Genomic DNA, 12,457 nt, shown 5'->3' on the forward strand with positions numbered 1-12,457 from the left:
GACGCACATACAGAGACGTTGCTGCACGTCATCATCACCATCACCTCCTTCGTCACCAATGTCATCAGTCACCGTGTTGGGACTGACCTGCTGCAAACTCAACAGAGAGCACAACTCTGTCAAAGTGCTGTTTGCCTTGTGAGAGACCTCATGAAGAACAGGTCGCCAAACTTGAGACCCTGAGGGACTCCAAGGCAATTAATAATAGATTTGAAGAAAAATTGCATTTAATAATGAATAGCCGCTTACCAATTTAGTGCGATGTGTTATTCACTACAGATTTATTCATAATGTAATGTTGAAGTGTAAAAGAAACTTAATTACTGTTTTTAATGGATAAACTAAATGCTTCATGCTAATTTTAATATTAGACAAAGCCAATCTGAGTAAATACAACAAAACAAATCAACATTTAAAGAATGACTTGTGAAGTGGAATGAAAAAACGGATCCTTCGCCACCATTGGGGAATCATAAATTATCCAAGATTATTCAAGATTTTTGTTTCAGTTTCACTAGCCAAACCCAGTGATTCTACTGCTAGGCCTGTAGTATCTGACAACATGAAGTAGGCCAAGAAATTCTCAAAAAGTAACACATTATCCAACCTAAAGATATTCAACGACAGATGAGAAACGAAGTCAATAACATTTCTCTAGTCTGGAAAGAGTTGGGAAGTTATTTCCAGATTTGGGAGTAAAAGTGGGAACCATTACCCTCAAATGGTAATAACATGGCTGATTTATCAAAATTACTCTATGTATCCATGACGCATTCGGAAGGTAACAGAATAACCCAGGACAACATTTAAGGCCCAACAGGCCTCATCTGCTACGGCAAAGATTAAAGTTCATGATTTGAATATAGGAATGAGACTGGCTGAAAATGGCCTCCACGGCCATTTTCCAAAATTAAGAGAGCATTTCAAAAAAGAAACTCAAAATTAAGGTTTTATGATGGCCTAGTTAAAGTCTAGGAGATAACTTATTACCAGTTATCACCAATGCTTGAAGGCAACATGAGTAGCATGACAATTTATCAGGTCTAACAGCCATTGGTTTTTCACATTAGGGTAAATTGATTTGGAAACATTTTCGCCTAATAAATTAAATGTATCAAAAATCTTCCATCATAGCAAGCTAAAGTAAAATTTTGCTTAAAACCAAACCACTTTTTGACAATTATGTTGTCATTCTCTTTAAATAGTTTTTTTATTTTACATTTTTTTGGAATTTGGCAGCAAAGTCTGTGTCCAGCAATGTAAATTAACTTGTGTGTCTATTAAGGCCTTTGGGAATGTGACCAACCAATGACAAATCTGACTTAATATTGGCCCTTGTGGCAGTTTTTGATGTGGATGATATGGGTCACCGCCCAGGGGGACATTATGTCAGGGGGTGACACAGGCAGGTTCTGTCAACTGGACCACAACAGGTTATCTATTGGCTTTCCTGGATGTCCAGTCAGTAGGGATTGGAGAAATGGCAGTACAACGCCACTGGCTGATGATGCTGATATTGGTGTCTGATTTAAGATTTCTTTTTAACCCTGAATTAAAAGGCTTGCTAGTCTTAGTTTTTGTTTTTGTAATGTGGATTTTAAGCTATATACATTTCTCTTCACATCAATAGCAAAATATCTTGAATAAACAGCATTCAAGATATTTTTCCTTCTTTTTTTTTAACAATCATTAATTGGTCATTAATTATATCTATTGTTTGGAGAGGTGATGTCATACTATGTGTGAGAGAGACGAATAGCATTGAAACTTCGCTCACCTTGAGTTGAATCCCCTCAATAGCAACTTCCACACCAAGGAAAGTTGCTAGTGTGAGTTGCTACCGTTTCCTGATTAGAAACTGTGCCAGCACAACCAGCCAGTTTCTGAGTTCATCTCTGCTTCCTCACAACTACACTTTACCTTAAACAGTGATAGAGTGATCCTTATTTATTCACCTCAAAAACCTTGCACAAGACTCAAGAGTTCAAAGGAAACCAGGAAAAATAATTGAATAAATATTAATTTCACATACAGTTTGTGTGTAGACTACTTAGATTTACCTTATTCTCACTGGACACTGATGTTAAATTAATCGCAGTCCTATGAAAACACAACTGTACTTAATATTTGACCACTGCCTACGACTCAGCCAGGCTACATTTTTTCCTTGTCAGAAGGATGGAGGGAAAATGTCATCCTGACCCACAGATCACTCTGGAACGCTAAGGAAGCAGATTTTCCCAGGAAGTAGAAAAATTTCTGCTTCAAGAAATCAAAGTAAAGCAGTTTTTAGTGCAACTTTGCTCACGTTTGAATTGAATCCAAACACCAGTCCTCATAAGCTGCAACATAAATGTCCAGCATGGTTTTTTCCTTCTTTTGGTGTCAAACATGATTGAGATCAAAAGTCGCCAGGAGATGATTGGATAAACCTGCACCCTGCACCCACAGATTTAATGACGTGTGATCTCTAATAATAATTGAGAGGATCCAATCTGAAGTGTTGACAGTGGATTATGTCCAAATATCCCCATTCCTATAGATGTTTCTGGGGGAAAGTGTTGCAAGAGAGAGTGCATGTGCCCATGTAAGGTGTATGCATCTCTTTCTAGGTCCACCCAGCTCATGACGCATCAACAAACACAAATAAACAGCGTCAACCAAGCTCCTCTGGGAATACAAACGGAGATCAAAATTAATTGTATGGAAATGAGCGACTCTTTAGTCAATCAAGATGTTTACATTTTTGATGTTTTGTTTAAACAAGCTGGGAGGTTTTCATTTCGGTACTAAATGATCATTTTTATTAAAGCGGACTTGTAGAAGTAATGATGTGGGAGTTATTAGAACCTTTACAGGACAGTAGATATAACAAAAAATATTGAGAGATTTTCTTTATATAACATGAAACACATTGCTTTAATTTTTGAGCAGCCAAATTATCAGGAACTGAATTGTGCAGCTGCACAAATCTGGTTCATCCTTAGGAACAATTTCCAGATGATTGAAAGTGTCGCATTCATCCTTTCAGTTATAAACAAATATACACAAGGTGGGAATGTCCAACCACCATACTGCTGCAGGAGGAGCTGGTGCTCTTCATTAAACACGCCGTATCTTTATAGGAGTATTATGTGGAAATGTTGAAGCAACATCTAAAGACGTAAACAGGAAGTAAAATCTTGGGCACAGATTGGTTATCCAGATGAATAACAAGTGGTTACAAAGTGGCTTAAGGACAACAAAGTCAACATTTTGGAGTCAAAAACAAATGTAGAGAAGATCGCAAAAGAACAAATGGGACAAAATCTCTTTCTGAAGGATTTATTTATTGCCAAAAATAGCATTTTTAAACAAGAGGTTTCATTAAACAATCAATTTTGCTTTCAACATGGAAGAGATGTACAAAAAGGTCAGTTTATTAAATTGCTGCTCAATCTGTCTGTAGTAGTAAAACAAACTGCGTTACATGATAACCAATATAGAGGTAAACAGACCTAGCAAGAAAAGACTAACTTGAACTGCCTGCTTTATTGCACGACTTAGGAAATAATGATCTTTTGTAGACCAGAGGTTTTGTTGATAACATTCTCTGACCATCTATGAGAAAGAAAAAGAACTCACCTGAAGTCTCTGTCAGGTTCACATCATATATATTGTTGAAAAATAGACTATTATTTGCAAAAAGTCGCTCTGTTCTGACTATTTCCCCTCATCCTTCCAAGTCTTTCTCAACTCCAGTAGAGTCTGTTTTGTCAGAAGACGGTTTGGGACTTGTGTTCCCAGCACTGCTCTTCTCCTGAATGTCCAGCTGAACCATAATTCCACTTTCCTTTGACGCTCTGGGTTGTTGCAGCTCTGTCTCCCGGTCTGATTTCCAAAACTGTCGCTTCAGGAGGACGATGACAGCAATCATGAAGAAGTAGGAAGTGCCGCTGAGGCAAGTAATCAAACCAAGGAAAATTATCCTTTCATCAGAGACAATGAACAAACAAAAGGTTAGATTAGAAGCTTAAAGATGACGGAAAAAACACTTTGTTTTTGTGCTAGTTGACGGTGTTACCTGTACATATTTGAGTCATAAATGCGACACGCCCCTCTTCCCCCGCACTTCTTGATAGACCACTTCAGGCAAGTAGAGTCTATCAGAGCTCCAAAATACACAGGCGCTGGAATTCCACCTACAAAGTGTAGCGCAGATATTACATAAATGGAATCTCACATGATGAATACAAGGGAAATAATGAGGCTTACCAAGAGTGGGTTTGTCCGTTTCATCCCCTTGTTTGGGAAGCCAGCGTGGCAGGAACCAGAAAGGGATACTGGAGACCAGCAACAGGGAAGAGGATACCAGGAAGCCCAGCCACCAGGCGCCCACCCAGCGGGAATCTTTTGGAGTTATGGTGATGCTTTCTGCACCGAGAAAGAAAGCAATTTTGCATCCGAGGGCAACAACAGGAGCTGAGAGATTAAAAAACAGAAACAGGACAGAAGAAAAGATGAGGGGATAAAATAAGTCTACAAGAAAGAGAGGGGGATGAGAAGGAAAGAAAGGGAAAAGGACAGAATGAAAAAATAACACATTTTAGACAATAAAACAAGGATAAAAGTCTACAAAACTATTTTTTTGTGCTGTTATTTTATTTTATTCTGATTATGGGGGCTGTAAATATGCGGAAAATAAATCCTATTTTTTTTATGCTTTTCCAGACTGCAGAGTAACCCTGGTAACCACATGAAGGAGCAGATTTTGTTTTGCTTTGACTTTCAGAGATGGAAACATGTGCTGGAACTTGCCACTGAAGTTCATCTTATTGAGGGAAATAAATAATTGATTGGGGGAAACGAGTCAAGAATCTCCCCAAGGGCACTCAAGAAAGTTCTCACTAACCTTCACTGAGAAGTCTGCTACCTGTTTAGGTGCAAATGTGTCAAACCTTTTCCCCTCGATCTAAATGAAGCTCAGAACACAGTTCCGTGCATCCACTTTGTCACATAGAGTGAGACTGCTGCTAAAAAGCACCTGCAGATTTGTTTGAATGATGAATTTTAATATTAAATCGAGGGGGAAAAAAATCTGTGCAGAAGTTCTGCCTTTCGTTTTCTGTGATAGAAAGGAAAAGTGATAAATAAATTAAATGGTTTCTTACACAACTACTATGTTATATATTACTAATCCAAGTCTTTAACAAGATTAGCAACATTTTGGTACAAATTCTCTTATTTATCACTAGAACATGTTCAGGAAATGTACTGTCATATGTACCCATATCAACATATCCTACGTCAAGTTTAGCCCAGTAGGAACCCAGGAGAAATACAACCATGGGGCCCTGGACAGTAATAGACTGGAGACAAGCTGCCAAAAATATTTAGAACATTAAACATGACAAAAACTTTAGGTATTTTTATGCTGGATCAACAGAAATAAATGGGCAGCGTTTACTTCCTGCCCTCCATCTGCACTTGGTGACGTCTGTGTTACGTCATCTGAAACCCAGCAATACATTACCCGTTTTATCACCTTAACAAATACACCCAATAAAAAGCGAAGTCAAAATACTCGGTTCTAGATACTAACCGCAAAGTTAAAATGTTCATGATAAAAGGGTCGCCTTCAACCTCTGTATCTATCAATGAGTTTATCCACCACTTTTGGATGCTATGAAATGTAATTTAGTTGGAATATAGCATTTATTTGTCCTTCCAGCGCCTATAATCCCCAAGTTTCGTCTGACGTCACCTGTGACATTTATTTAAATGGGACACCTAGCTAGCTAATTCGTAGGTAATAAAAAAAAAACCTCACATATTTGGTTTTAGAGCATGCGGAAATACAGTCCACTAATCTAGGCAAATTTTTAACGTTTTCTAAAATAAAACGACATAAATATTACCTTCATTTTAATTTCGGACGGCTTCCAGCTCGGTCTGAGCTCCTTCATTAGCCGCAATGCACCGGGTCGGTAGTCGTTCTCATCGACCGTCACATCTATTTTGGGCACAGCGGGAGCCTCGTCCGGGACGTGAATGTAGTCGGCCATGGCGAAGACAGTGTTTCACAAGATATCTCACACGGCGAAATAAGCAGTGCTAGAAACGGCAACACGGTGCGCAACGTATGAAACACAGTAAGTGACTGCGGGTATATATTCCTGGTGCCGTCGCTGTATGGCAACGCCTCTCAGAAAGAAACACCCATCCGTGAGGGAAAAAAGTTCCCCTGATGCTGCAGTACGTAACTCCACCGACTAGTTAGAGCCGCTTGTTTATATCATCAGCGTACACCGCTGGCGGAGCTTAAAGCAGTACACATTATGTTTTATCCCTAGCTGTTGAAATATATGATTTACTAGATTTCTAATAACTAAAACTTTCAAAGACATAAATTAATAAAACTTAATCAAGACTTAAAATATAATACTTTCCATAATTCTCCATTTACTGGCTTCTCAATGGTAGTCAGCGGACCTAGGCGAATAAACACAAACGTCCACAACCGCATCATATCGTTGTGTACACGTCCCATCCGTAATAAATAACTTATTTAAAGACGCATCATATCTCATCTGTTATATCTAAAACAGCAGGGCACAAATTTATGCCAGCCAATTCAGGGACAGCCGTGGAATCAAAATCACATAATTGAAAAATACAAAGGCATACTGTAGCCTGTTTCTTCAAAGTTTGTTTGTTCCCAGGTTAAGTTTAATGTTTACATACCATAGAGGAGCAATAGACTGTCACAGCAAACAAAGCCTTTCTTTAGGGTTACCTGTGGCAACATTTAACCAACTCTATTAAAAAGCTCATTCATTACCTGTGACTTAAAGACACATTAAAAAACAGTATTAAATAACGAGCCAGGGACACGAAATGCTCACTGTGTTTTCTACCCCAACCTGTTGAGGAAGAAATACTTTTATTGATTTAATTGGCATCTTGTGCTGAAACAGAAATCTCCTGCAATAATTTTTTGTGAGAAACAAAATTTTTCTTCATTTCATTAGTGCTGTGATTTACAAGATTCACAAAGCTGGAAGAAAATGTGGATTCAGATGGCTTAGATCAAAGGCACGGTAGTTTTGAAGCTCATAAAATGATTTTAAAAAATCATCTTACGATTTGATTTATAACCAGAGTCGTTATTCATTCATTCACCGTTACACATGATCATTATGTCACTGGGGTGTTCTCCCAGTTTGTAGTACAAAGGAGTCGTGGCTCCTCTGGGCCAGTAACCCTATGGCAGCTGGGCAGGAGACTGAGGTATGTCCCTCTTGCCAATGGAGTCCGGGCCCACGTCTGTGGTTTTTTTGCCCAGCGTCTGTGCTAACCTCTGAGTTGTACAGCTAGGTAGGTTGCACTTTCTCTTCTGTAAGTGATGGCTGAAACAGATAAAATGTGACGTTAAGAAAACAAAAAAAGAACATGATTTTAAAAACTCGTGTTAACAAGCGCATACCTGTTCGTTGCTGTGAGCCCCCTCTGAAACCGTGCTCCCTTCAGGTCGACGATCAAGTCGGAGTTTAGCTCAGGCAGTGACCTGCTCGCCTTGTCTGGATGAGCATTTTCTTGCTCGTCGGAGGAGGAGCCGGGACTGAAGTACCTGGATTACAGATTGAAAAGGGTCAAAGTATTTCACACTGATGATACCCTCTTTTTGCACTGCAGGGTCTGGGCCTGATCCAGCCCGGCTCTGTTCAAATGGGTCCTTTTATGCTCCTGTGTGTTGAAGGCCGTTTGGTTGTAAATGTGAAGATACAGTAAATACAACAAATCGCCATTGGTGGCGCTGTTGCTGTGCACAAGAGATGTGAGCTGGCCCTGTAAAGAAGAAGACGAGGTTCCCCTTTGGAAAAGAAACGGTGCCATGTGCTACTTCCAGTTATCTGCTTGAATATTATTTTATTTGATCAAGTGTATCATACACAACAAGATCAACTTCAAAACCCTGAGATTATGTACAACTGATGCAGACCAGGAAGTTGAGATATTCATTCAGGATATCGCAGATAAATGGCTCATAATTTAGGTGCAAACATTACATTTGATCATTTATATCCAGACAGCTATTTAGGTTCATGTTTGAATGGATTTTATAGATTCTCCAGCTCATTTCTGCCGCTCACCTGACATTGGAGCGGCTGTGATGCAGCGGAGCAACACAAGCGCCGCCAGGAGAAACACAGGCACTCTCAGGTGATACATGGTGTTTCTGATGACTTCCTGGAGGAACACGAAGGGTTTCAACAACGTTAGACTTTGTTTTCTTCAGTTCTCTACAGATAGGGTTAGGGCTACCACTTATTAAAAAGATGCAAGGAAAAATTAAATCTGGTAATATAACACAGCATCATCTACCTGTATTGTTTTATTTAATGCTACTTGAAATGTTCCAAAATGTATAATTACTTTTTCATCAGATCACAACATGCATCTTTATAGAAATGTTTTTTGTATAGTATGATATGGAAATTGATAAAGAAAAACATTTATTTAAAAAACCCAGGTAAAACACAATAAAAAAAAATTCAATAAAAAGTTAAAAAATAATAGAAGCTGAGATCAGTCATTTCTCATAGGTGTTTAATTATTAATACTGAATCAATAAATACCCAAAGGATTTGATGAGTGAATTCTTTTTTAATCTCAAATTATTGGTGGAAACATTCAAACGTGTGTTTGTCATGATTTATAAAAACTTTATTATAGCTTCACATGAAACTCATTTATATTTTTAATAGAATAAACAAACTTTTTGCTAATGGTTTTAAATTTGGTAAAAAATCACTCGCCTTTGAAAATCTTGAAAAAGACAAAAACAGATTTAGCAGAAATCTTACATCAAAAATTAAACAAACATTTGTAAAAGTCCAAACTTAAAGCAAGAACTTAGTGTCAGTAAAAATAAAAATATAAAAACAAAGACATAGAGGAACTGGAAGGTTCCTATACTCACTGGGTGTAACGTTTCGTCCTCGTCTGTCTGTTGAGCAGTTCGATGGTTTGTCAGGCTGTCACAGTTTATAAACTCTCTGCTCAAAGCACTTGTGACATCAGCTCTCTCCAAATATAGCCAAGCAATTTTATTTTCATGCAGGGTTGGGGGGAAAAGGGAGGGACTCATATGTTCAGATTTGTTTTTGGACAGCCACATACAGAGACGTTGCTGCACGTCATCATCACCATCACCTCCTTCGTCACCATTGTCATCAGTCACCGTGTTGGGACTGACCTGCTGCAAACTCAACAGAGAGCACAACTCTGTCAAAGTGCTGTTTGCCTTGTGAGACACCTCATGAAGAACAGGTCGCCAAACTTGAGACCCTGAGGGACTCCAAGGCGATTAATAACATGTTTGAAGAAGACCTATCAACGTTGGACCAAGCCACGTCAGAAGAACTTAGTGTTCTTGTAATGTGATAAGGACCTCTATCCTTATCACGGATGGATAAAGATGGAATTGATAAGGACCTCCATCTATGGCACCTTCCGCTTTCCAGCCGCGCTCAATCTGGACGAACGGATTGAGCGCGGTTTACAGTTTTCTGGGAGTTTGATCCCAATTTGTGGGACTTAGATGCAATCAATCTCAATCAATCTTTATTTCAGACACAAAAGAGGTCCATAGTAAGAACAAATGATAAAGAAAAAGAAAAACAGACAAACAGAGAATAATATGACAGTCACTGAGCCACAAATAAATGATGACGCCAATGTTTCCACAATCTTGAGAAAAATCTCACTGTACTAAAAACAGGGTTCACTAAAATTACTATTATATTATTGTATGACACAGATAATCTGCACTTACATTTATACATGAGATTCCTGAGTGCAGCTGCACATGTGGGAACAGCGGTATGTACAAACATGTGGCTAGCACTGCTCCATCTAGGCACTTTAAGTAGGAGCCTGCTGAATGCTGCTTCTCTTCGTCATTTTGGCTCTGGGGATGCAAAGCAGACCCTAACCGAAAGACCTCAGGGGATTCATACACTATAGCAGATCTTCAACCTATTGTGGTGCTAAGCCGTTCAGTGACTTACAAACTAACAACAGTATTTCAAGTTTATTCTTTGAGCTACAGGGAGCCAGTGTCAGGACTTTTAAACTGGTGTTATGTGCTTCATCTTCCTGGTTTTAGTGAGAACTCGATCAGCAGCATTTTTGATCAGCTGCATCGTTCGATTGATTTGTTGAACAGACATGTGACTGAAGATAAACATACGGATGAGTTTCTCTAAATCTGGCTGAGACATTAGTCTTCTAATCTAACAAGTGCAAAAGTTTACATATTATATATATCTACATATATATATATATATATATATATATATATATATAAAGCCTCAGTTCATCTTCAGCATTCTCTTCATACAGTTATGCGTATCTCTTCTCCGTGTCCGCAGCTTCCCCAGGTGCCAGATGCACACTGCGTGATCGACTGGTGGTGACTGGTCAACCTCTTGCAAAGTGCACACTCTTATTCAGCAAATGTTATGCATATCCTTCCCCCTTATTGTCCTTCACACCCTTATTTTCAGGTTTTATTCCAGAATGTTCTCATATCTCGCCAGTTTCCTCTAACGTCACCCTGTGATGTTAGAGGAGCAGGCAGTCATTTTCTCACTCTCTAGTCTATTCACTCTCCGATCCTCTTCTCGCTATCTCAGTTACTCACAGCTAGCTTCTTTCCACCAGCTAACACATCTTTTCATAACATCTCCGCATCACCTCTGCTTGCCTTCATCTACCAGCTTCTGAAAACTTTCCCCAATCTCACTAACATCATCTTCTAATTACTGCTCGAGTCCCAGCCTGTAAGCCCTGAGTTAGCGTAGCTTCTCCTGCCTTTCTTAATTCCTGTCTCTAATTCTGAGCTTCGACCCCGGCCTCAGCTCCCATTTTGGGGCATTTCCTTTCCTATCAGCTATATCACTCCATAGCATCATCATATCACCCTTGCTGGCCTTTATCTACCAGCATCCCACCTTCCCATGCCTTGCGGTGTCCCCTGCTATCCTTCATCACCAGAATCCCTTCATCCCATGCCCTGCTTCTTCCAGCTGGCCTTTTTAGCCAGCTGCCCCTTAACCCTTGTCCCGCTCCATCCCCTGCTGGTCCATCTATCTCATCCCTACATCCCACACCTGGCGCTTTCTTCATCCCATGCCCTGCTGCTTCCAGCTGGCCTTTTTACCAGCTGCCCCTTATCCCTTGTCTCGCACCATCCCCTATTGGTCCCACCTATCAGCATCTTCATATCCCACGCCCCGTGCATCCCACTTTCTCATGCCTGCACCGTCCCCTCTGGCTTCATCTATCATCATTCCGTCATTCCATGCCATCCAGTGTCCCCAGGTGGCCTTTTTCTACATGTATCCCACCATCCCACACCCTGTAGTGTCCCCAGCTGGCCTTTATCTTCCTTCTTTACACCACCTCTCCTATTTCCGTAACATCACCTTCTTCAGTTTCGATTCTAGCCCTGCAGCCTGAGTTAGCGTAACACCTCCCCTCTTTCCATATACCCAGTTATTAATCCCCTGGCCTCAGCCTCCTTTTGGGGGATGACATTCCTAATCAGCATCGGGAACGCTCATCCGAGCTTTTGCAAATCACAGCTCGTTGTCCTCAGCCGGGGCCCGAGCACCAAAGAACTTTAATTCATGCACGTCAATAAACCTGTTTAATCGCTGTCTTTCTCTGTCTGAGTCTCGCCAGATTGAAATGTCATTCACTACAGATTGATTAATAATGTAATGATGTAGTGTAAAAAATATAAAATTAAATACTGCATGTATGTAAAACCCATTGAAGAAATGAACAATTACTGTTATTAATAGACAAACTAAATTCTCTAAGCTAATTTTCACATCAGGCAAAGTCAACCTGAATAAATACAACAAAACAAAACAGTTTTCAAAGTAGGATTTCTTTAATGGAATAAAAACATGGAAAAAGCTATTGCTTTTTCATATTAGGGCAGGTTGATTTGGATATATTTTCCCGTAATGTATCAAAAATCCTCCATCATAGTTTACCAAAGTTAAATTTGGATAAATGTTCCCCTAATGTATCAAAAATCCTTCATCATAGTTTATCAAAGTTAAATTTGGATAAATGTTCCCCTAATGTATCAAAAATCCTTCATCATACTTTACCAAAGTTAAATTTGGATAAATGTTCCCCTAATGTATCAAAAATCCTTCATCATAGTTTACCAAAGTTAAATTTGGATAAATGTTCCCCTAATGTATCAAAAATCCTTCATCATAGTTTATCAAAGTTAAATTTGGATAAATGTTCCCCTAATGTATCAAAAATCCTCCATCATAGCTTTGCAAAGTTAAATTTGGATAAATGTTCCCCTAATGTATCAAAGATCTACCGTCATAGCCAAAGTTAAATTTAATTGGGAAAACCAGACTAAATCACTTTTCGATGATTA

The 12,457-nt window shown here is 39.3% G+C and overlaps 1 protein-coding gene and 1 long non-coding RNA gene across 2 annotated transcripts; both read right to left on the reverse strand.

Annotated features, from left to right (window-relative positions):
- Window positions 1–3,308: 3,308 nt before the first annotated feature.
- Window positions 3,309–6,044, reverse strand: LOC122826807 (solute carrier organic anion transporter family member 1C1-like). The gene is made up of 4 exons (XM_044109145.1): window positions 5,960–6,044; window positions 4,255–4,518; window positions 4,064–4,181; window positions 3,309–3,968 (listed from the first exon to the last, which is right to left on the reverse strand). Exons 1-4 carry the CDS (start codon window positions 6,042–6,044, stop codon window positions 3,713–3,715), a joined length of 723 nt encoding a protein of 240 aa, XP_043965080.1. The 3' UTR covers window positions 3,309–3,712.
- Window positions 6,045–6,880: 836 nt separating this feature from the next.
- Window positions 6,881–9,068, reverse strand: LOC122826698. The gene is made up of 4 exons (XR_006369842.1): window positions 8,963–9,068; window positions 8,133–8,229; window positions 7,466–7,609; window positions 6,881–7,388 (listed from the first exon to the last, which is right to left on the reverse strand). It is a non-coding gene; the product is annotated as an uncharacterized LOC122826698 (long non-coding RNA).
- Window positions 9,069–12,457: the final 3,389 nt, after the last annotated feature.

This window comes from Gambusia affinis, linkage group LG23 (assembly GCF_019740435.1).
Source record: "Gambusia affinis linkage group LG23, SWU_Gaff_1.0, whole genome shotgun sequence".
Classification (NCBI taxonomy): Eukaryota; Metazoa; Chordata; class Actinopteri; order Cyprinodontiformes; family Poeciliidae; genus Gambusia; species Gambusia affinis.